The sequence below is a fragment of the Arachis ipaensis genome, chromosome B5 (assembly GCF_059453495.1).
Source record: "Arachis ipaensis isolate K30076 ecotype BB chromosome B5, ASM5945349v1, whole genome shotgun sequence".
In the NCBI taxonomy this organism is placed as follows: domain Eukaryota; kingdom Viridiplantae; phylum Streptophyta; class Magnoliopsida; order Fabales; family Fabaceae; genus Arachis; species Arachis ipaensis.
The window spans coordinates 112257355-112284056 of NC_142440.1; the positions used below are offsets into that span (position 1 = coordinate 112257355).

Consider the following 26702-nt stretch of genomic DNA (forward strand, 5'->3'; position numbering starts at 1 on the left):
GGGTGTGGCTTTCTTCGGTGGAGATGGTGGTGGTGACGGAATGGGTGAGGTGTGAAATTCTTCCTCTTCCTCCACAGGAACTTTCTCTTTCTTCTTCCTTGAAGAGGTTTTCATGGCTATGACCTTCTTTCTCATGGTGTCAGTTTGTATTGAGGGAGGTGAGGGAGAAGATGATGAAGTAGAATGAATATGGATGTGGGTGTGTGATTGTGGTGTGGACGGTTTTTGAGAGAAGAGAATATGTTCGCTTTTTCTATGTGCAGTTTTCTTTTTCATGATGATAATGGTGAAGTGGAATAGAAAGGGTTGATGAAGGCCGAATTGAGTGTGGGAGTGCGGAGTTAGAGACGTAATAAATGAGGAGTAGAGAGAGAATTGGGGGGAAGTTAATGACCATTAAGGAGTGGTTATTACCCAAGGGAGATTCTCTTTTATTTGAAATAAACTGAAAATTGGTTTCCTAGAATCAAGGGATTAGTTGAGGTGAAGGATTTCATTTGACAATCACCACTTCCAACTAGATTTGATGAGACAACAAAAAGAGATTGTGATTTACATAGAGAGAAACTAACAAAACGGTCAGTGTGGGGTCAAAGAAATTTGGTGGGGCCCATAAGAATTGGTTTCGGCGCAGTCTCTCCCTTGATCATAGCCCTTCCAACACACTCTAATTTTTATCTCGTCCTTTCCTACGAGACAAAACTGAGCAGAATCAAAATTTCACAAATTATCAACAGAACTTAAATCAATCATTCCCAAACTTTTTCTCAAAGTGCAGAATCTGTCTTCACAAAGGGGTTTTGTAAAAATGTCAGCAAGTTGGTCTTCAGATTTTACAAATTGAATATCAATGGTACCCTTTTGCACATGTTCTCTAATGAAATAATATTTTATCTCAATGTGCTTGGTTCTTGAGTGAAGAACAAGATTTTTTGAAATGTTTATAGCACTCATATTATGACAAAATAAAGGTATACTATTGATCTTTAATTTGTAATCTTCCAACTGCATTTTTAACCAAATTAATTGTGAACAACATGCAGATGCGGAAATATATTCAGCTTCAGCTGTGGACAGAGCCACTGTGGCTTGCTTTTTGCTTGACCACATGTTGAGTGAGCTTCCAAGGAAGTAACACATGCTGGATGTACTCCGTCTATCCACCCTATCTCCCGCATAATCTGCATCACAAAACCCTACTGCACAAAAGTCATCAGATTTAGGATACCACAAGCCATAATCACTAGTTCCCTTAATGTATCTAATGATGCGCTTAACGGCTGAAAAATGGGATTCTTTTGGATGAGATTGAAACCTTGAACATACACCCACACTTTGAACAATGTCAGGTCTAGAAGAAGTAAGGTACATGAGTGAACCTATCATTCCTCTATACCTTGTTTCATCCACATCTTTGCCATCATCATCCTTTTCAATTTTTGTGTTAGGATGCATTGGTGTTCCCGTTGGTTTGGAACTTTCTAGGCCAAATTTTTTTATAAGTTTTTTTGCATACTTTTCTTGGTGAATAAAGGTACCATTAGGAGTTTGTTTAATTTGAAGGCCAAGAAAGAAATTTAGCTCTCCCATTAAACTCATCTCAAACTCACTAGTCATGAGTTTTCCAAACTTTTCACACAAGGACTCATTGGCCGAACCAAATACAATGTCATCCACATAAACTTGAACTAGGAGAATGTCATCATTAGATGCTTTAATGAATAAAGTTGTGTCGGTGGTTTCCCTTTGAAATTGATTTTCCAATAGGAAGGCACTAAGCCTTTCAAACCAAGCTCTTGGAGCTTGTCTAAGACCATAAAGGGCTTTTGAGAGTTTAAAAACATGATTTGGAAAATCTTTTTGCTCAAATCCGGGGGTTGAGCCACATACACTTATCTATCAATAAAGCCATTAAGAAAGCACATTTAACATCCATTTGAAACATTTTGAAACCCTTATGGGCAGCATAGGCAAGAAGCAACCTAATTGCTTCTATTCTTGCTACCGGAGCAAAAGACTCATCAAAATATATTCCCTCTTCTTAATCATAACCTTGGGCCACTAATCTAGCCTTGTTATGAACAACTTGTCCATCCTCACCAAGTTTATTTTTAAATACCCACTTGGTACCCATAACTTTCTTACCATCCGGATGGGGTACTAGTGTCCAAACCTCATTCTTGTCGAATTGGGCAAGCTCTTCTTGCATTGCTTTGAGCCCATAAGGGATCTTCAATAGCTTGTTTGACATTGTTGGGCTCCATTTGTGACAAGAGGGCAAAATTGCTTGGTTCGAATTGCCTTTTGGTTGAGAATCTTGTTGTTATACCTTGAGAGGGATCACCAATGATAAAGTCATGAGGATATCCCCTCATAGACTTCGATTCTCTGGGCTTCCGGAGTGGTGTTGTGCTTTGATGAGCTTCTGGGGGTCTCACTGTTTCAGTTTCTCGTGCTGGCTCAGGAGACAAAATGGAAATGTCTCTTCCAATCTGACGAGACAGAGCTGGACTGGCAGATTCTTCATTTTGAGCAGATTTGGGATTTTTTTTACTTGTTCCAGCTTCTTCACAATCTGAATCACTATCTATCACAAAACTGGAAATTAAATTAGAATCACAAAAAGTAACATGTATGGATTCCTCTATGGTCCTATGTTCTTTGAGATAAATCCTATAGGCCTTGCTAGTGGTGGAGTATCCAACAAACATCCCTTTATAGAATTTTGGATCAAATTTGCCAAGGTTTTCTTTATTATTAAGTACAAAGCATTTGCATCTAAAAACATGGAAATACTTAAGATTTGGAGGGGTTCCTTTCCATAGCTCATAGGGGGTTTTCTTCAACCCTTTTCTAATAATTGTCCTGTTCAAAATGTAACAAGCTGTATTTACAGCTTCAGCCCACAGAAATTTAGGAATCTCATTTTCACAAAGCATGGCCCTAGTCATCTCTTGAAGGCTTCTATTCCTTCTCTCAACCACCCCATTTTGTTGAGGGGTTCTAGGGCATGAAAAATTATGAACAATTCCAAAGTTATCACATAATTTTTCAAAGTCTTGGTTTTCAAATTCTCTTCCGTGATCACTTCTCAAATGGGCAATTTTTAAATCTTTTTCATTTTGAATTTTCTTGCAAAGAGTTGAAAATGCATGAAAAGCATCATTTTTATGAGCAAGAAAAAGTACCCAACCAAATCTAGAGTAATCATCAACCACAACAAGACCATAGTGTTTACCTCCTAAACTTTGAGTTCTTGTTGGACCAAAAAGATCAATGTGTAACATCTCTAATGGCCTTTTGGTTGAGATTCTATCTTTTGGTTTAAAAGAGGATTTTACTTGTTTGCCCAATTGGCAAGCATCACAAGTAAGATCCTTATCAAATTTGATATTTGGAATTCCTCTAACCAAATTTTTCTTAACTAGCTTAGAAATTTGGTACATGCTAGCATGACCCAACTTTCTATGTCATAGCTATTTTTCAAATTCAAGAGAAGTAAAACATGTTACATTTTGTTTTTTCAAGTCCTCAAGAGTCAATCCATACACATTATTGCACCTTTTAGCCTCAAATAAAATATCCCCAGATTTTTCACAAACAACCAAACACACAAACTTTCTAAAAATAACTTCAAAACCTAGATCACACAATTGACTTACACTAAGTAAATTATGTTTCAAACCATTTACAAGAAGAACATCATTTATACAAGATGAAAAGCTTTTACCAACTTTCCCAACAGCCACAATCTTTCCTTTAGCATCATCACCAAAAGTGACAAGTCCTCCATCATATTAATCAAGCTTTATGAAGAAGGTTGTCTTTCCGATCATATGCCTAGAGCATCCGCTGTCCATATACCACATATTTTCCTTCCGTTTTGATGCTAGGCATACCTACAAATCAAGCTCAAGTGACCTTAGGTATCCAAATTTTCTTGGATCCTTTCACGTTAAACCATCTCTTATGTCCTAAGCCATTATAATCAAAAACAATCTTGTAAACTTTATCACCTATCATCCTTTTACCAAAAAAGTATTGTATCGGAAAGTATCCATTTCGGTTACATAGTCTACAAAATCTTGGAGTTGCTGTTTGTTAAAGCTTCTTGGGTTTTGAAATCTTGTATCATTGGAAGATGAAGCAACGTTTTCAAAATGAGATTTTTCAACAGATTTATAGAACCCCAAGCCAGCTTTATCATAAAGAGGTTTTTGGCTAGCCAAGATTTGATTCAGATTTTCAGAACTTTGTGTGAACTTGGCTAAGTCTTCTTTAAGCCTTTTGACCTCTTTAAGCAACTCTTCATTTTTTTTAAAACAATCAACATATGCAACAACCGAATGGTCACTTTCACAGCTCCTAAGTTAGGCTTTTAACTGCTTATTTTTTTCAACAAGATCACAAGCAGTTTCGGCCTCCCTTGGCTTTTCTTTGAGAAATCCATTTTCTGCTTTAAGAATGATAATTTGTTGTTCAAGTTCTTGATTATCCAGTAAAAAGCATCTTATTTTTTCAGAAAGATGATCTATCATAAGATGAAGAGATTCAGTGTTAGGGTTAGGAATGATTACCTATTCAACATGGTCAGCCATAAGACATGGTTGAGACATGGTTTCGGTTTCTTCATCATCTTCTGAATCATTTTCCAGATCTTCCCATGATGCCATCAGTCCCTTTTTCTTTCCTTTCTTCGGTTTTTCTTCCTTCTTCAACTTAGGGCAGTCAGACTTGAAATGGCATGTTTCCTTACAGTTGTAGCATGTCACCTTGCTGAGATCTTTCTTCTGTTTTCTTGAGCTGCCTCCTTTGCCTTTCTCCTTGAGCTTTACCATTTTCCTGAATTTTTTTGCAAACAACACAAATTTATTTTCAGATGAGTTATCACTGGATTCATCATCCAGAGGGTTAGTAACAGATGAGAAAGCTATTCCCTTTTTTTGTTTTTTGAATCTTTTTTCAAATAGGTATTTTCAAAAGTAAGTAAATTTCCTCTCAAATCATCATATGTCATGGAGTCAAGACCACTACTCTCAGAAATATTAATGCCTTTGTTTTCCACTCTTTTGTGAGACATCTTAACACTCTTCTCACTAGCACAGATTCAGGATACTTGATTCCCATAGCATCCAAGCCAACAATAATGGTGTTGAAATGCTCAAACAGCTCATCAATGGATTCTCCTTCCTTCATTGCAAACATTTCATACTCTCTGTTTAACATATCTATCCTGGTCTTTTTTACAATGGTGGTTCCTTCATGAGTAACTAGGAGTTTGTCCCAGATTTCCTTTGCTGTTGTGCATCGTGATACCCGTCGGTACTCCTCGAAGCTAATAGGACAGTTGAGCAAGTTGATAGCCTTGGCGTTGAGCTCCACCTTCTTTCTATCTTCTTCGGTCCAGCTTGCTTCTGGTTTAGGAGAGACAACTCCTTCAGCACTTGTGATGGTTGGATATTGGGGACCTTCCAGGATAATCTTCCAAAGTTTGTAATCCACTACTTGCACAAAGATCTTCATTCTCTCCTTCCAATAGGTGTAGTTTTTCCCATTGAAAAGAGGAGGTCTGTTGCTTGACTGTCCTTCGATCAGGTTGTAGGACACCAGATTTGAGCCACTGTTTTCTGCCATCTGGATCTTTTCTCCAAGCTGCAAAGTTTGATCTCTTTGAGACCAAGCTCTGATACCAATTGATGGTTATCAGTGGCTAAGAGAAGGGGGGGTTGAATCTTAGCCCCCTTTTCACTTGACAATACTTGCTGGCCTTTGAAACCACTTCTGGAAACTTTTTGTCTTTTTATCTCGTAACTAGCCACGAGACTTTTTTCTTTTGTCTCGTCCCCAGCCACGAGACTTTTCTTTTTGTCTCGTCAGTCAGCACAAGATATTTTCAGTTTTATCTCCTGGGCAGCAGAAATAGAAATGGAGTAGAAGAGAAAGAGATTTACACCAAGATATATCCTGGTTCAGCTGCTAAGTGCAAGGCAGCCTACATCCAGTCTCCATCACAATAATGATGGAATTTCACTATAATCATTCTTGATTACAAGCACCAATTTTCCCTAGGAACTACCCTTCCTATATGGGACAAGTCCAGAATCTAATCTGAAACTGAACTTGACTTGGTCACAGCCAAGCTTTCCAACTGTAAAGTGCTAACCCAACTTACAAGGGGATTCTCACAGAATCATGAAACACAACACAGATGTACAAAGGACCTCTAAGGACATCTATGGCTTTTTCTTTTAATTTTGCATTCTCTGCCTTTTTTCGCTCTATGGCTTTTTCATTACAAACCTCACTGTTTGCCTTTTTCCATGAGACTCAAGATATGACAAAATTAAACAGAAAAATACAAAATAAAAGACATTGAAGGAGAAGAACTTCTGTAAGCTTGGGGAGCTTTAGGAACTCTGTGCTCACTCTTTTCCTTTCCTTGAATCAAATCCTGACTGTTCACCCTTACTTATAAGGAGAAGCCTCCAAGGTTGAAACCAAACAAACCAAGCCAACCTTCTTCTTCTTCAACTAGAATCGGTTCGGCCAGAGAGAGAGAAGAGATAACTCATACAAAATTCAACATGCAATTACCTCTAGTCCTTCCTTGGTCACCAATCTTCATCAATATGAGCCCTTCATCTTTGCCTTCCTCTCCAAGATGAACTTCTGGCCCTTAATGCTCCATGATGATGATAGCTTCATCTGCTCCAATATCTGCCTCCTCCATCACGTAGCCACTGTAGCTACCTCCTGTGATGGTTGAGCAGAATCAGAGACAAGCCATCCTTCCAAGGATTCTTCTTCTTTGACCGAGATCTTCTCTTCAATTTTAGTATGGAGAAGCCAAGATCTCTTCACAAAATCTTACCACAAGTGAATGAGAATCTTAGCCACAGCATACTTTTAGTTTACTTTTTCTTGCCATCATTGTGATGGTCTTGTGGTGTGATTCACCTTCTCTTTGGTGGCTAGTTTTAGCTCCCATGGATGTTGTTGTGATATGACCGAAAGAGAAGAAGTGAAATGACAGAGAGGAAAGAGAAATTTTGATCATCAATTAATGAAACAAAGATAGAGAATAAAAGTAAATTAATTTCCCTTTCTCTTTGCTGACTAGCGTGTAGCTTTAGTGCTTGCAATCAAATCAATAGCTTTATTCTCTCTCATGTTTCCAATGTAAGTATTAACTTTACTTTAATGAAATTTGAATTCCATCACATGTAAAAGAGAGAGATCCGTTGGAAGCATGCAGCCATGAATTATTGAATTGGGTTTTTTATTACTTTAAAAGAGTAACATAACCATAGTGCCTCAATTCCTTTTAATTTCAGACCAAGCAAGTTGGTCATATACCAAGAATAGATTTTGGGCCTGCTCATTTAAAATATGGCCCAACAAAGCAAAACAATTCAGCCATCATTCATAAGATAATTTTGCACAAGGCTGAAATTTTTATTGGATTTAGGATCTTTTCTTTTCTTTTCAGCCCACACAGAACCTGTATAGCAAAGATCAATTTAATCACCATATATGAATTAATATTTCTGTAATTAATTAAATTAATAATGTTTAGTCATCACAAATGTTAATGTAGAGTTTTCCAAACTCATTACCTACAACTAAAACAGATAGTATATGTGTAAATGGGCTTTATAAAGAGGTCATAGACAGTGGTAAAAACTTTGAAGTGGGTTCACGTCAGTTTTTGAGTAAATAAATGAATTAAAGGTACTTGCAGAAAATTCTGATGTCTAAATAAGTAAGAATATAAGTAAGATGAGTGTAGAATGGATTGAAAAATATCTAAAGTATTGAGATATGCATCAAGCTAAGTAAGATGATGACTTAATTCTCTATAAAAATAATCCCATATGAAGATAGTACTAGAAGTTTGTTACCTTTTTGTTTAATTGGTATGATGAATCTTCCCTTTAACAATTTCATTTATAATTACTACTAAAAAATTATATACTGCACATTTTTAGCATTTATTCAAGGATAGAGCATTATTGTGATCCATCTAGAAGAACTGTAAATCATATATAGTACCTATGTTGCTATTATAATTATAACAACTACTAAACAAAAAAGAAGGCATGCTGAACAATAAATAAATATATGAATTAAAATGTGATCTTGTACACCAAATGCAATGTAAAAATGCTAGAAATATGAATGTACATATAATTTCTCCATGTAGTTGCCAATGTTCTTTCACAGTGGCATTTTGTTATTTATTTTGTACAAGATTTTGTTATTATAGAATGATTGAATTGTTGCTTGTCTTTGTTTAGATGTGCATTTAATTTCTCCTTACTAGAGTTACCAATGTTCTTTTGCAGTGCCATTTGATTATGTATTTAATTTTATACAAGATTTTGAAGCTTTGTAATATGATATTGGTTGTTCACCACAAATCTTGTGCCAAGGCCCAAATACAAAAAAAAACTAATATTTTTTATATGGCTATTTCTTCTATATTTCTCTTCCCTTAATTGAAAAAAGTTTTGTGACAGCAAGTCGTAAGCTTTATCCTTTGAGATGTTCCACTAATAATATCATGCCTTCACTTGAATGAATTTTGTTTTAATTTAGTTTAAAACATTCTACTCTAGCATTCACATAAGGCCAAGATATACTGCAATTCATGAATGTAAATTGTTCTGTTATTATACTTGAATTTGTGTTCGGACAGCAAATTATTGTTGCATTTATTAGCGCTTTAGTGATGGTTTACTTCTATTGCTGGAAATAAATGGCTATGCTGCTTTCATTTATTTATTGTTTTTTATTTTAGTATTTTGAAATAGGAATTAGCTATTGGATGGTGGGGATCATTAAGAATAATTATAAATAGTATTGCTGTGCAATGTAATGAGAACTTTTCACTATCTCATGATTTCGTATTTGTTAAGTTTTCTTATAAATCTGTAAATTTTTATCCTTATTTTTGGCAGGGTAAGGAAAATATTGAATGAATGGAAATCACTGGTGTCGGGGATCCATTACTTTTATTATTACATGTTTTAGTTAGTATTATTTTTTTTATTTTTAAATATTATTAAATGTATCAAGTTCAAGGGCTACTTTACTTCTACGTCACTAACTTTTAGTTAGTTTCTTCATTTTTCTTTCATGAAAATAGCTACTATTTTTATTTCAAGTATATTTATCAATGTTGTATGACTTCAGAAAAAGTAGGACTTATAGCCTGACTTCCTAATTTGAATCATATGATAAGCATATATAGGACAAAATTCATATTTAAATTCTTATTCATTACTTCCTCTTCAAATATTACTAGCTCTTGAATTTCTTTCAGGAAAATAGTTCTACACTTTGTAATAAGGGTGGAGATGGATTTCAAGTGGGGAAGAGAAAGGTGAAGACCAAGTTGACAGCAAGCGCTAAATTTTTAGTACACAGGTAATGGAGCTTGATAAAGCAATTTTGACTTCATTTTGTTTATTTTAGGTGATGTATTTAACCTTGATAGATCACAGAGTTGTTGAATGTTCTTTAGCTTCTCTTCAATTTTTTGTTTTGTTTTGTATACAGTATAATTTTTTTGGACTGGTAAAGACAAAAAGAGTTGACTAGTTGCTGTGACACTGTGTATAACAACTTCATATGGCATCTCAAAATGAAGGAACTAAGCAGTAAATTTGTATCATACTTGTTATATAAAATAATTTGATCTTCCATTATTTAGGTAGTAAGTGTGTATATGCTAGCTAGATTGTCACTATAATTGACCTACTAGATCATGTTTAGTAAGTTCAGGTAATTACAATGTTAGGTTTAATCATACTCTATCAAAAGATTGGATGGATTCACCAAGATTTGAGAACAAGTATATAGATGGTGTTAATAATTTTTTAGAGTTTGCCTTCTCAATTGGACAACCGATTGGAAGAGAAATCCAGTGTCCGTGTGCAAAATGTGGAAACACTTATTGGCGTGAATGAGATGCCGTATATGAGCATCTTATTTGCTATGGTTTTGTCAAAGGTTATAAAAGATGGATCAATCATGGGGAACCAATAATCTCAATAGTTGTGGGATGTGACATGGATGATCGAGGCGGCTTTGACGACATTGATGGGTTACTGCGTCATGCATTCGGAGATATCGCAAATCTTGAAGAGGGAAACAGCGGGCTGAATGAAGATGCGAAGCGATTTTATAAGTTGGTAGATGAAGCAAGTCTAGAATTATATCCGAATTGTACTACTGGGTTTTCGAGACTATCGTTTATCATTCGTCTCTACCACTTGAAGTGTCTACATGGCTGGAGTAATACATCTTTTACCTCCCTCTTGGAGTTATTAAAAGAAGCTATACCTGATTTGAATATTCCCACTTCTTTTAATAAAGCTAAGAATATGGTTAAAGACTTGGGTCTTGACTATGAAAAGATTGATGCATGTCCTAATGACTGCATGCTGTATCGGAATGAGTACATAAATGACTCAGTTTGTCATATCTGTGGAGAGTCTCGATATAATCTGACTCCTACTACGGATGGCAATGAAGATGACTTTGCGCTTCCAAATAAAGTTCATAAGGTTGCTGCGAAGACCCTAAGATACTTTCCTTTAATACCAAGGCTTAAAAGGCTTTTTATGTGTCCAAACACAGCAGAGGCGTTGAGGTGGCATGACGAGCAGCGTCTGAAAGACGATTGCATAAGGCACCCTGTTGATGGTCAAGCATGGAAGAACTTCGACAGTCGGTACCCAAACTTTTCAAAAGAACTTCGCAACTTGAGGCTTGGGTTGGCAAGTGACGGTTTTAATCCTTTTCGAACTATGAATGTGTCACATAGCACATGGCCAGTTGTCTTAATGGTGTACAACTTTCCCCCGTGGATGTCTATGAAATCAGAATATTGCATGCTCTCTTTATTCATACCTGGACCTTATTCACCGAGAAATAATATTGACATTTTTTTTGCAACCATTGATCGAAGAGATGAAGGAGCTATGGGTGTCAGGGATAGATACATATGACTCTTTTAAAAAAGAAACTTTTCGAATGAATGCTGCACTTCTTTGGACAATCAATGATTTTTCAACGTATGCCATGTTATCCGGTTGGAGTACCAAAGGGAAGTTGGCTTGTCCATGTTGTAACCATGATACTTCTTTTTGTTATTTGAAACATAGCCAAAAGACAGTTTACATGGACCATAGGAGATTTTTGCCAGCTGATCATGCATGGAGGTCTAACAAGAGATCTTTTAATGGAAAAAATGAATTCAGGGGTCCACCACGAATGTTAACCGGTGAAGAGGTTCTGGATATGCTAAAGTCAGTAGATAATGCCTTTGGGAAGACGCAAAACAAAAGTAAAGGCCAATGAAAAAAATCAATCTTTTTTGAGTTACCATATTGGCAGCATTGTATGATCAGGCACAACCTTGATGTAATGCATATAGAAAAAAACATAGTCGATAGTATAGTTGGTACCTTATTGGATATTCCTGGAAAGACGAAGGACCATGTAAAGGCTCATTATGATCTTAAGGAGTTGGGCATTCGAAAGAATCTTCACCCAACAAATACGAAGGATGGCAAAAGAACTAAACTTGCCAGAGCATGCTTCTCAATGACCAAAGGGGAGAAATCTATTTTTTGTGGTGTTTTGAAGAAAACAAAATTGCCTGATGGAAGTGCTTCAAACATTTCTCATTGTGTACAACAAGAAGAGAGAAAGCTTTACGGTTATAAGACTCATGATGCTCACTTCATGTTGCATTACCTATTGCAAATACCAATCAAGAGCATTCTTCCAGATCATGTTGCTGTTCCTCTAGTTCGCTTATGTTCCTTTTTTCGTCGGCTATGTCAAAAAGAAATATCTTTAGAAGAGATTAATGGTCTGGAGTCAGAGATTGTGGAGACTTTGTGCTAGTTAGAGAGTGATTTTTCCCCTACCTTTTTTGAAATGGTTCATTTGCCTATTCATTTAGCTAACGAAGTAAGGTTAGGTGGTCCCGTCCAGTTTCACTAGATGTATCCGATTGAGAGATACATGTGCACACTAAAAAGGTATGTTCGCAATAGAAGTCGTCCGAAAGGATCAATTGCAGAGGGTTATTTGGCTGAAGAGTGTTTAACTTTTTGTTCAAGATATTTGCATGAGGGAGTGAAAACAAGATTCAACAGAGTATCTCGGAATAATGATGAAGGCACTTCAACCCAAGATCCTGATTCAAATTTGTTCACAAACAAGGGAAGTCCATTGGGTGGAAAAAAAGGACAACTAATTATTTTGGACGAGAAGTCACTCCTTCAAGCTAATGCATATGTATTGAACAATTGCGTTAACGTGGAGCCTTACATGAGGTAAAATTTCACGTCTCATTTCTTCTATTCCTTAGACTAATTTTGGTATAGTATTACATAATAATACACATCCCTTGTAGAGAACATGGTGAGCAACAAAAGCAAGCCAAGCGGAAGCGAAAGTAGAACGTTGTTAAAGATCAAAATGAAGACTTTATAGAATGGTTTACTGGACGTGCCATGAAGGATGATGTTCCCAGTTGGATACGACAGTTGTCTAAGGGTCCAAATAAAGTTGCAAAATCTTATTCTGCTTATGTCGTCAATGGGTACAGATTTCATACTAAGCGGCGAGAAGTGATGTGAAAAACGCAAAATAGTGGTGTCACTGTGGTGGCTGAAATTACAAGCTTTGCTAGTGTTAAGGACAAAAAACCAATCAAGGCCAATATAAGATATTATGGTAGAATCATTGATATTGTTGAGTTAGACTATTATAGCCAATTTAAAGTTGTGTTATTTAAGTGTGAGTGGTTTATGGCTGAGGAAGATAATTATGGTTTGACATACGTTCATTTCAACAAAAGATGTTACCAAGACGAACCATTTGTGTTGGCAAGCCAAGCACACCAGTGCTTTTATGTGAAAGATCCATATATTCCCCAAAAGCATTATGTGATGAAAACGGTTCCAAGAGACTTGTTTAACATGGGTTTCCAATTACAGTTTGACCCTAACATAGGAGAGCCACATGAATCTGCGAATAGTCTGATACCCTTAAGTGAAATTGGTGAGGTAGACTTGGTTAGACAGGGTGTGCGACCTACTATTGTTGATGTGACACCGAACAAGATCAAACCTAAAGACAAAGAAACAGAGTCTGATGAGTTTCACAGTGATGCTGAAATTTAGTGACTATAAGGTGTTGGAAAATGCTGATGCTTTATTTAGTTGATATTTAATTTTCCTTCCCTTTTGCATTCATGTATATTGATGCTTTATTTTGACCTCTCATGTATATCTCTTTGATCTCTCTTTTTGCAATTGAATTAACTTGATGCTTAATTGAACCTCTCTTTTTTGGATGTAGGATGAACAGTGAAGGAAATCCCAAAAGAAAAAGGCTAAGGACCCTATCACAAATAGAGTCACAAAGAAGTCCCTTGAAGATGAGGAGTCCAATAAAAAATTCAGGAAAAATTCAATTCACAAGTGCTTATGCATTGCTGAAACAATTTCAAATCAAAAGGGAACATATTTTAGCTGTATGTGGGGATAGTAGCAAACATGAGACAAGGAAAAAGGGCAAGAAGTCAACAAAGAAGGTGACAAGAGTCGATGATAAAGGTCAAAGCAAAATGCCAACTAAGAAGATAACAAACAACAAGGACAAGGTGATCAATGAAGATGAGGGTCAAATCAAGATGCCAATGAAGAAATCCAAAGAAGAAAATCATGTAGTCAATATGAAAGCCAATGAACATGAGGCCCTAGGTGGGAAGAAGCTGACTAGGAAGAAGGTACCAATGAAAAAATCAAAGATGGAAGATGGTAAAGCCAATATGAATACCAATGACGGTGATGGTCAAAGCAAGAAGCCGACCAAAAAGAAGATGCCAATGAAGAAATCAAATGAAGAAGATGGCAATGAAGAAGAAGAACACAAGATTGAGTCTCTTATCCCAATTATGACTCTAGATGAATTCTTCAAAAAATATGGGATATCATTGGACGAAAACGATGAAGAATATGAATATGATTATGATGATCACAATCCAAGTGTTGGGGATAGTAGTGACAGTCAACACAGTAATGCTTTTATCCCTAGTTTCAATAGCAAATAGTGATAGACACCAACCTAATTCTTTTATTTAGTCTACTCTTTTATTCATTAATTCATTAGGTTAGTATTCTTGTTAATATTCTCTAGTAATGACATTGGAAATAGGTACCAAAAAGAAAAAAGCTCGTGGTCCCACCCAACTCAAGCATATTCATGCCATGGAAACACAAATAGAGTCAACATGGTACAATGTCAAACCCATAGGCCCAACAAAGACACAAGTTCAATTATTTAGTCGGTTCTTGGGCACACTTGCAAGAAACTCTAATTTGGTCACCTTATTATATACTAATTGGCAAGCTGTGTCCAGTGAGACTAAAACTTCAATGTTGGATTATGCAAAGGTGAGTAGATCATTCTCCTTTTTAAATTGTTTACAAATAGGCTTAGCATGTATGGTAAAATAACATAATTCGTTGTTTCTTCGTAGTCTAAATATAACATTCCTAGTGATGCTGAGCCTTGGGTGATAGATACCATCGGAGAGTCATGGAAGCAATTTAAGAAACGCATAAAAAAATGTCACTATACACCGTACAGCTCATTCAGAGAGATGATGAAAAATCGTCCAATGACTATACCTGAACTGCATTTTCGAAAATTAGTTCAATTTTGGAGGCTTGATATCAGCAAAGTAAGTTATTTTCACAACTTTCTTGGCTTTAATGATGGTATCATGTATTTAACTAACTCTGTATTTTTACATTGCAACAAAATGTAGGTTATTTCTGACATAAATCGTGAAAACAGATCCAAGCAAAAATGGAATCATCGAATGGGTCCAGTTAGTTTTGAGTTAGTACGCGCTGAATTGGTATTTTTTGGTGCTTTGCATTTAAGTATTTTTGCATCTTTCATGTTATGAAGAGTGTTTAAGTTAGTCAAATGTTGGTGGTTTCTCTGTAGCGTGCAAAGAAGGAGGACAACAAAGATCCATTACAAGCTGAGATGTTTGTTGTAACTCGTACAAACAAAAAAGGAGAGACTGATTCAGGAACACAAGAGATGATTGTGAGTTGTCCAGTTTCTTAGAAAAGTACACCAAACCAGAAATGTGTTAGTTATTTTTTTATTTTGAAGCATTTGGGTGCATGAACTTATTTTGGTCCTATTTGTGTGTAATAGGATCATATTCAAAATTTGAAACAAGCAGGATACAGTGATAATGAGGTAGTTCAAATAGTTTTCGGAAAGGAAAGACATGGTAGAGTTCATTTCTATGGTCGATCAGTCACAAAATCCTCTCTTAAAAAGGATAAGCAGATCTGACAAATGCAACAACAACATACTGAAGTGGTTTCAACTATGGAGAAAAATCAAACTAACTTAACTTCCAAGTTGGATGGTTTAACAAACTTGATTAAAACGTTGTTGCAACAAGTCAATCCTGGTATGAGTGCAGAACAAGTGCAAGTAATGATAGAAGCCGCCCAACAATCTCCACCTGATGCGAGTAGTGCACCAAATGATGCGCGGCGAAGCATTCCTCCTTCACTTGGATCGAACCATGTATCAAAGGATTTCGAAGTAAGTGCTGTTCAAAATAAGTAGTTAAATTAATAGTATGGTTTTGGTACTTACTAAGCTGATTGGCTAAACCATTATATTTTTGGTTCTAAACTTTAGTTGTTTTACTTTTTATATCTTGTGCTCATCTTTATTAATTTAATTCCTCTTTATTGATCCCTCACCACTCACAAGGAAAAAAACTTAAGATACTTTCACTAAGTGCATGCAACATTTAACTGTTAAATGATGGGCTACAGTGAAGCAAATAAGCATTTTTTTTTTAACAAGTTGAAGGCTAACAAGTTTGGTACCATATAGAATTTAGAATTTTTTTTCAACAATTATTATTTAGGTTTGTCACTTGTGTTACAGATAGGTCTATATCAATTGGACTTTGTTGTTTACATAAAGAGGGACATGTATGTATAAGTTTTGGCTAAGATTTTCTTTTTATGTGACTCATCAAAACCCTAGCAAATACTCCTTACTGTTTAGTGGTTGAAATTTTAAAGTTAATTGACTTATTAAACTTTGCTGCATATGTACTGCATTATCAAAAGCAATGTTGCTCTGTTTTAACATGTTTATTTCTTTAGCTAGTAGGAAGACATGATGTGAAGAAAATATGTTCCATACAAATATGACATGGGATGGGTCTTACACTTTAGTTATCTAAATGTAATTTTTTTTTATGTGTTCTGTACTTTTTGAAAAGAGACTTTACGCAGTATTACATGTAATTGGATACATTACACTATTTTGATTTCTGTTGTATAGACTAAAAATTAAACATATCTAGTTTATAATGAAACTTTTATGATTTACATTTCTTGTTCTTATATTTATTTTGTGATTATCATTAATTTGAGATGTGATTATGCTTTAAAAAAATTAAAGCTCATAAAACAAAACAAGCTATGGTCACGGTCAAAACTGTGACCATAGGCACTATGGTCACGGTTTTAAAGACGGGTGACCATAGAGGCTATGGTCACAGTTTTAAGGAGGGGTGACCATAGAGGCTATGGTCACGGCCAAAACCGTGACCATAAATATGGCTATGGTCACGGTTTTCAGGAGGGGTGACCATAGATAAGGCTATGGTCATGGTTTTGAGGAGGGGTGACCATAGAGGCTATGGTCACGGCCAAAACCGTGACCATAGATATGGCTATGGTCACGGTTTTAAGGAGGGGTGACTATAGGCTCTATGGTCATGGCTAAAACCGTGACCATAGATAAGACTATGGTCACGGTTTTGAGGAGGGGTGACCATAGAGGCTATGGTCACGGTTTTTATGCGTGACCATAGATTGCCCTATGGTCACGGTTAAAAATCGTGGCCTAAAGTGTCAGAATTTGAAAATTGTAACCGTGACCATAGAAACCATGACCATAGGTAAAAAAATCGTGACCATAGACCTATGGCTACGGCGGAATAGGCCACGGTAAAAAACCGTGACCATAGGCCTTTTTTTTGTAGTGTGGGTTTTGAACTGATTATGTTTCTTTTCTAGGAACAACAATGTGAATAACTTAGATATATGGGGTTAATTAATTGTAGCAGATAAATATAGCTATCTCTATTTGCTGTTTTTTATTCACAAAATTTAGAAATCTGTTATAACTTTCAATTGGGCCAATGGCATTTACATATGATAGTATAGTTAAGAGTCACCAATCACAAGTTAGAAGTGATCAAGACTTTAACGTAGTGGTCAAGTTTCTGATTAAACAATGCCAGTAGCCAAGAGAATATCTAAATCAATAATGGAAGATGAGAGGATAAGGAAGAAGCACCTGGCAAGAACAGGCCTCTTTCGTTCAAGCTGGTCATCTTCTCCATCCTCAAGTGACCTCTTACCCATGCTTTTTGTGTCCCCAGTTGCCCTCTACATTGCACATTCACTCACTTCCAATAATAATACCCTAAGTTACCAAATGTGCAACAATTAAACCATTGAAGTCAATCACCATTATGCAATACATGTCACAAAATATCATAGTATTAATTATTAATTGATAATAATAATAATAATAATAATAATAATAATAATAATAATAATAATAATAATGAACAAAACAGAGAAACCCTAGTAACAATAGCAACGACAAGCTAGAATAGACCAAGAATACCATAACATAACAATACAAATAAATAAAATCGGGAATTTCACTAAAATCTTCAAATTCCAAACTTGCCAAACTCTAATCTCCCAAATGAGCAATCTCAACCACTAAATTCCACGAAACATTTGAGGGAAAGGGGAAAAAAGAATTAGAAAGGAGCTGAACTCACCAAGAAAAATCTCTGCTGGATGTAGAAGTGGAAGTTGAGGAATGGAATCCGGGAAACTAAACTGGATGATGTGTAAGGTACTAAGGTGTTACTGATGCTGCTCCAGAGAGAGAAAGAGAGAGAGAGAGAAAGAGAGAGAGAGAGAGAGAGAGAGAAAGAGAGAGTTTGGTGAGAGAGTTATGGTGGGATCAGAGCAGCAATGGTGGGAGTGTCGGAAGAGAGAGCGCCACGAGAGCATTGCGACAGTTAGGGGCTTGCAGTGACGGAAGGGAGCAGCGGCGGAGGGAGCATCAATGGAGGGTTTGCGAGGGACAGTCAAAGTCACCGCCAGAGGGAGTCACCAACGAGAAGATGGAATGCCGACAGAGGGACCAGGGATGGTGGGAGTGCCGGAAGAGGGAGCGCCGACGGAGGCATTGCGAGTGTCGGCGATGTTCTTCGGAGTGCTGGGGTTCTTTGCCATCACTGGTGTTTAGGGTTATTTGCTAGTGTTTTAGTGTTTAGGGAACGGCCAAAAGGGTTTCATGTAAATTGAAAGGGTTTCGAAACTGTTTTGAACAAAAGCTTTTTTTTCCTTAAACCTTTTGGGCACATTTTTTAAGTGGGCCAAAAGAGTTAAAGGAAACGACCATGCTTTTAAAATGTCACTATAACAAAACCATGTTGCCATGCTTTAAAGGTGTCCCTGTTTCTCTCTAAAGCGTGGCAAAAAAAAGTGTGGCCAAATTTCGAATCAATTGCCACCCTCATAAAAGCGTGACCATAGACCCCTTTCGCCACGTTTTTTAAGCATAGCAAGAAAAAACGTAACCAAATTTCTAATCAATCGTCACCCTCATAAAAGCGTGGCGATAGACCCTTTTTCTTGTAGTGCTCGTTGTACAGCTAGTCATTAATAATCCGATATTGAATTTTTGAACTTTTGGCTCTTTTGGATTTGATGGTAACATCCCGTACTGCAAGTTTGACTTAATAGAATCCAAGTGAGCACATTCATAATATACAAAATTATCACCCTAGATACTGAAAGTTCTTGTAATACATACCTCTTGAATTAGAGTTCTATTTTTGTTACTTAATTTTGTGCTTGCCAACTTAAATAGAACATCTACTCTTACATTTTTTTTCTCTAGGAGAAATGAGTCAAATTCAGTTACATGATTTTGCACCTTTTGATGGTATAACTACAAAAGAGCATCCCGAACTTAATATTCCCGTTCACTTGTGAGGTCATGAGTCGCTATATACCGTAATCTTAATTGCTCTGACATCTTAAGATAATAACAATCCTACCAACAAATCCTCAAACTCAGGTTGATTATTTGATATCAGAAAATCGTATTTTATGGACACTTGAAAAACTAGTTACTCCCTATTGTTAGGATGAGATGAACACCTCTCTTTTTGTTATTTGAAGCTCCATCTTTACTAGAAAATCTACCATGGCATGAGCTTTAATTTAATAGCACTCCTAGGCTTATATCGAATATCAGATAGAGATAACTATTTATCAATGTTAGCTTGAGATCTTATTTATATTAGAGTAAAGTATCATTTTTGTTCCCAACGTTTGGGGTAAGTCCTATTTGTGTCCCTAACGTTTAAATCGTCCTATTTGTATCCTTAACGTTTATAAAAGTGATTCAATGTTATCCTATTATAAATTATACTAACAAATCAGATTATATTTTTCAATTATTCTCACTTGAATGTATTCATTCTCAATTAGGTCTCGTTTGGATGTGTTCGATTTTAATATTATACCCACTATTTATGTTTAGATTCAATTATGTCCCTATAAAAGTGAATTATGTAAATGTTGTAGGAATTAGTTTCAACATTTGATGAACTATTTTTCGGAGTAGATCATCGATTCTATCCCAGACATTTATATTCTAACTTCAAGAAGAAATTTTTAAAACTCAAACTAAAGTGCTCATGATATGTAATTGACGGCAGGATAACATTGAATCACTTTTACAAACGTTAGGGATACAAATAGGACGATTTAAACGTTAGGGACACAAATAGGATTTACCCCAAACGTTGGGACAAAAACGATTCTTTACTCTTTATATTATTATGAATTGGATTTATAACTAACACAAATATTATGCTTATAATTACTTTAATTGTCACGTAGGAGAGTTTAATGTTTTCATTTCTTGCTAACTGTACTACAGTTTACAAATGAAGTGTGTCCTACTGCGAAGGAGCGCTAAATTTTATTTAGTTCATAATTACGCAAATACTATATTCAAATAGCAAAAGTATAAGAAATATGAAAGGTGAACAATGATACCCTATCTATAGGTTGGACATGAGTTAAACATATCAGGTTTTATAGTCAGTTTATTATAGTCTAAGTAGAGTTCTTTTTTCGAATGTTAGTAAAATTCTCGACCCATAAGGGAAGAAAAAGTCAGCACTCCAAAATAGAAGTTTACATCAATTTAAAGAAAAAAATAAAACAACCAAAACACAAACACTAAAAAGATTTCAAAAATCTCAACTAGCTACAGTACCTAAGGAATAACACCTAACAAATACATCAAACAAGCAATCTAATATCACCTACAAAAAAGACTTTACTTTACAAGATCTCTCCTCTTTTTATGTGAGTAAAGTTCTTAATTGATGCCACTTTTATGGCTTTGGTTCTCCGTTCTTCTCCTTTTAATTTTGTTCTGACGAATATCTCATCTGTCTTCTCAGTTTCGGCTAATTCCTTTTTGAGATTCGTTGCTACTGTTTTATCATCATTGCAAGTCAACTTTAACTTAGTTTTTATTCTCCAAATTTTGATAGCTTTATCTCGAACTCTAAGACCTCATTTTTGCTATTATGGTCTCACACCAAGCTAGCCTCGCATTTCTTTAAATATTGATAAATTAAATGATGTTCTTAATGAATTTAATAAAGTCATTAACCTTTTCATTTTAAATCCATAAATATGTAATTGTTTTCCTAAATTTTAATTAAAATTCAAATTTTAGATCTTCATACTTGTTATAAATATTTTTATATTTTATTTGAATCTAAATATGGATATTTTTTATTAATATTTATATTTTAAAATAAATTGTTGAAATGTTGTTAGACTATTATTACATTGCAGGTTTTTTTATTTAAATAAAAAATTATTTATTTACCAATTTAAATTGGGATACATAAATTTATCAATTTCTGCATTTACTTGTGTTTTTGCTGGCGAAAAAAGCATAAACAAAAATTAAAATATTTACGCTGGTTTTGGAAGCAAAAACAACATTGAATTTGTTTTGTACTTTTGTTGTTACTAGCGAAAATGAAGCAATTTTTTTCTCACATTTTTTCTATCACTATACGTGAAAATGGGCAAAAAAAATTGGAGAGAAAATCATTGTCATCTCTCATTTTGTATTTGCACGTAAATCATTTTCTCTCTCTTCTCTTTTTTATCTATTTTTGCTTGCAGTGATAAGAAAATGAAAGAGAAAACTATTTTATTTTCGTTGGCAACAACATCAAAAATATGAAAAAAAAAAAAATAGTGTCGTTTTCACTGTCAACACCACAGCATAAATATTATAATTTTTATTTTTCTTTTTTTATCAGAAAAACATAATTAAATATTCAAAATGGTAAAATTGAGTATTACAATTTATTTGAGTAAATAAATAATTTATTTTATTTGAATAAAAAAAAAGCCTTGCATTGCACCAACTTATGTGGCCATAATAATCGTGCTTGACTAATTAATGACTATGGATTCCTCGGTTGTGTATCAAAAGATAAGTCTTAATTTAATTTTTAAATCCTATATTTAATTTTAAACACAAACAATTTATAGGGCATCTAAATTTCTTTGGATCAATGCTTAAAATGTTACTTGAAAGATTATATCTGAATATAAAAAATTAACTATTAATTAACCACTCATATAATAATACAGAATGACCTCTTACTCTCATTTAAAATTAAATTTTATAAACTATATAATTAAATTCTGTTCATATATATAGTCAAAATATGAATAAAATTACTAAAATAAAGTGGTGGTGATTCTTTATATTAATAAAAAATTAATTATTCTACCATGAAAAAAGTATTCTATTATTAAAAAAATTTGATTTTTTTTTTACAAAAAATCGTTATTATTTTAAAAGATAATTTTACTCTATGAAAAATATGTGTAAAATATGTATAAATTATATATAAATATATATAATGACCCATTAAAAAAGTTGACTACTTTTTTTTTTATAACTCAAATAATATAGTCTTTCCATACTCAATTAAAAAGTTGTGGGTTCGTATCTCTTATTTTTGATAAAAAAAAAAAAAAAGTTGACTACTTTACTATGAACAAGAGGAGAAAAAATAACGTGGACTATGTTTTACTAGAGGAAAACAAAAATACTGAGCTGTATACCATATATTTCGTACACAGACCGGAGAATGCGCATGGCTGAAAAAAGTAATTTTACAATGATAAAAATTAAAGAATAAAAATAATAAAAACTGAAAATGCCTTTGGTCTTTTTTCCCAACCTCAAAACATCTATAAGTGAAAAAAACAAAAAAAAATACATCTATAAAGCTGCATTTATTTTTTAGTATTGAAATTAAAATTGAGAGATTTTGTTGAATAGTGATTGAAACTAAAATTTCAGTTTTTTCAGTATCTCAAGAAAGTAAAGATACAGGCAATTGAAATTTTTAGGAATAGAAAATAAAATGTTTATAATATTTTTTAAAAATATTTTTATTTAATTTTTTAAATTTAAAATTTATTCTTCGATTTTTATATTTATCTTAAACTAAATATAATATTGAGATATAACTTAATATATAGTATATTTTATATTAAATACAGTATCAATTTCAATCTCCCCATCACCATTTTCTTTTTAAACGCAGCCTAACAAATGTGAAATGTGAAATGTGAAATGTGAGATGGAAAATCCCATACGGCCATATCATATACCTGGACATTATTTACACAAGGTAAACAATATTCTGTCTTTGTGTGAATTTATTCTGAGCCTCACATTTGGCAGACCAAAGCACAGTTTCATATTTTCTAGCCACACAGCAAGGCATGACAAGCCTTTCTTGTTCTTCTTTTCATCAATTAAAAGACAAATAGATACATGGGACTTTTTTTATTTATAAATCAATAAATATTTTATTTATCAATATTCGTATAATTGAGTATGTTTATATTTTTATATTATTATTATACATCTTGAATACAAAGACCAAAAAATTATTAAGTATATATTTTTTTTTGGTGACTTTTAAGTATATAAATCACGAACAGTGTATTCAAGATATAATACAATTTTAAAAAAAATATAATTATGCTCGGGATATGTATAATTACGTAATTGTACATAAAGCAGGTGCTAAATACTTGGGATATGGTCACATAAAAATTTTAGGTAGTGTATCCAGAATATATGCATATTTATTCAAATAATTTAAAATTTTAAAATTATAAAATTTTAAATTTTAATTTAGATGGATATAATTAAAATTAATGACTTAATTTAATATAATATAAATAATTATATTCGTATTATTGTATTTGTATGATTAATTAAGAGTATTATCTAATTAATTTTTAAAAAAATTTTTAATATAAGTACAATAATATAAATATGTTTATTTATATTGGATTGAATTAAATTGTTAATTTATATTATATTTATTTAAATTTTAAATTAAAAATTTTGTAATTTTAAAATTTTAAATTATTTTAATAAAATTGTAATTAATGATATTTTAGTCTATATATCTAAGATGTGTAGTAGGCATTTAAAATTGTTATTTATTTATATATTATACATTTCAATAAATATTATATTTTATTAATTTAAATAAAATAGAATCCTAGATACATGCGCCTAAAAAAATTTAAAGAAAAGGAAAATAAAGAAAAGGCAAAAAAGATTTTCTGTTGCATACTTTGGCATGTGAATTATTGTCCTTTGCGTACTGTTGTTGTTGTTGGAAATTTTATACGTGTGTTCCAGATTTTTCAGACTCTGGCAATGGTCCAAGCTTATTAAATTGTCATCAAATGAAGGCATGTGAAACTAAGCCAGAAGAAAATATGGATCGGATGACAGCTAGAATGTTAGCCGCAGCCCATTATTATTAGTGGGAAAATAAAAATAAAAAAATAATAAATTGTGTTAATTTAAACATAAGCAAAAGATATTAGTTATTTAGTATTATAAATTTTTTAAATTAAACATATCTTATTTATCAAATTTGCACAAATTGAAAGATTTATGGTTTGCATACTGCTTCTATCTTTCACACGTAAGAATGTACAATACATGCAATTATGCAAATAAATTACTCTTATTTCAGTATCTCGAATTCTTGATAGTAAAATAGGATGAGTTAAGAATATAAGTTTAATTATTCTATTAATTTTTATAGTTTTATTATATTTTTAATTAAATTTTTATATTATTTTTTTAATTAGATTTTTAGATTATTTTGTTTTATAATTAAGTTTTTTTTATATTAAAAATATTAAAATTAATAAAATATTTTAAAAAATATATATAATTAAAGATCAAATTAATTTTTTAAAAAATATATGATTAAAGATTAAATTATTATTTAACATTTTTTAAATTAGAAAAGACCTAATTATAAAATTAAAAATAGAATAAAAATTAAATTAAAAAATATAAATATCTAATTACAAAATTAATAAAATAATAAAAATCGACATAATAATTAAAACTCATATTTCATTATCTAGATAGCAAAATACATGAAAATCATTAAATTATTGTACCTATTTTGTGACCAAGATAGCGAAATACATGCGTGTAATTTATAATTATTTCTCAACAATAGTCGGAAAATAGGCACGAATATTAGGGGGGGAAACACTAAATTACTAGATCTCCAAGCTTTATAATGTGAATTATTAAGAATATAGAAAAATTAAAGAGGATGTACACTATAAAATTTAATTGGGCCGGTCTAAGTGGCTAATTGTGTTTGATTTTATATGTAACTAAAAAGTATTTTTAAAACTTAAGAATAAATTTTATTAAATTATTATTAGACAAATTATGTTATATGAAATAAAATATTAGATGATAAAGATAAACACAAGCATAAAAATAAGGGTAAAAAATCTAATTAAGCCATTGGAGGAGAAGTGTTACGTAAATAAGCCAAACTGAATTTCGATATAGCATTCAACCAGAAGGAAATATTTATATAATTCGAATCTATATGATTCGAATTAGAGTTGCATGTAGTTCGAATTGAATAAACTCGAATTACGTGTATGCATGCAATACAAGTAATTCGAAAGAAGTCAATTCGAATTACGAAGAAAGTGTGACGCTATGTGTAGTTCGAGAGATGTTGACTCGAATTACTTACAATTTGTAATTCGAATTTAGTTAATTCGAATTATATATATGGTGCGAATGGAGTTGATTCGAATTAGTGTGAGGCGGAGCTCTATATATATGCTGTGAACTCGTGTTGCTCTCAACAAAGAGTTGAGATGGCTAGTGAGGATAGTTTTCTAGTGCTAGTACACCACAGAGGATCGATTAAGAGGAAAACTCGGTCTGGTGTGAAGTTCACTGATAAGAATCCTCTATGTATTATCGTGACTCCGACGACCAGCTACGATGCTCTCGTTAGCTCCGTGCTAGTCAAGCTTGGTCTGGAAGGAGTGAAAAGGGTTAAGAAGTTTTTCTATCGCATTCCAATCACGGTGCTCCACGATACGGTGAAGTATGACTGTTTCACGATCGGCAGTGATGAGGACTTGCAGGTCATGTTTCTTTCTCGTCGGCAGTTTTCCGAGGTGAGGATACCAGAGCTGTTGGCAAAGTTGGTTGACGTGGTATCCAGCTCGGGTGGGTCGAACCGGGTTGCCAACAATATAGCCACGGTGGCCGGTTCGAGCTCGAGACCTGCGGTTGCTTCAACCTCTGTTCCAGTGTATGAGCCACCGATCCAGCCCGCCGCCTCCCCATCGTTCGCTGCTGATCTCTGCGGCAATGTTGGAGACGAGGTTGGATATGGGGAACATCTTCCAACTGAAGTACAGTGTCCTCCCCCGGCTGGTGTTGGAGAGGGATTGTTTGATGCTCCAGATGACGATGATGTCGAGCCGGAGACGATTGCTGATGACAGCGGCGATGATGTTGGAGGGATTGATCCGATAAGGGCTACTGGTGGATCTAGTTCTGGCACACAGCAGTACCCACCCCATTTTTCATCGTTGGACCTGGATGCCATGAGGCAGGACGAATATCCTGGACAGCTTGCTGGATTTGGCGTTAGAGATACGGAAGGGTCTGCCGGTATGACAGAGTTTCAGGTTGGTCAACAATTTCAGGATAAAGATGAGGCGCTGTTGAGTGTGAAGAGTTACAGCATCCGCAGAAGGGTACAGTACAAGGTAGTTGAGTCTGACTATCGCAGGTATGTGGGAAAGTGTTCTGAGTTTGGGAATGGGTGCACATGGTTGATTCGGTTGAGCCTCCGGCAACGGAAGGGCATCTGGGAAGTCAAGCGGTATAACGGACCGCATACCTGTCTCGCCTCCTCCATCTCCAGTGACCATAGAAGTTTGGACTACCATGTGATAGCGACATTCATTATGCCAATGGTTAGGGCCGACGCATCCGTCAACATCAAGGTGCTTCTAAATGCCATGGCTGCACACTTTGGGTTCAAGCCTACATATAGGAGGGTGTGGATGGCGAAGCAGAAGGCC

The 26702-nt window shown here is 34.1% G+C and overlaps 1 protein-coding gene and 1 pseudogene across 2 annotated transcripts; both read left to right on the plus strand.

Moving 5' to 3' along the window:
* The first annotated feature begins 9324 nt into the window (after positions 1-9324).
* Positions 9325-16484, plus strand: LOC107643760 (uncharacterized). 2 transcript variants are annotated; one of them, XM_021124189.2, is made up of 8 exons: positions 9634-9662; positions 13384-14102; positions 14242-14480; positions 14567-14770; positions 14858-14950; positions 15043-15147; positions 15262-15663; positions 16249-16484. In XM_021124189.2, the coding sequence occupies exons 1-7, from the start codon at positions 9634-9636 to the stop codon at positions 15403-15405; spliced, it is 1533 nt and encodes a 510-aa protein (XP_020979848.1). In that variant the 3' UTR covers positions 15406-15663; positions 16249-16484. The 2 variants fall into 2 exon arrangements, 1 of the variants encoding a protein (XP_020979848.1); XR_015883679.1 differs by lacking the exons at positions 9634-9662; positions 13384-14102; positions 14242-14480; ... (1 more) ...; positions 14858-14950; positions 15043-15147 and adding an exon at positions 9325-9447 and having other exon boundaries at positions 15368-15663.
* Positions 12019-13205, plus strand: LOC107618653 (uncharacterized; annotated as a pseudogene).
* Positions 16485-26702: the final 10218 nt, after the last annotated feature.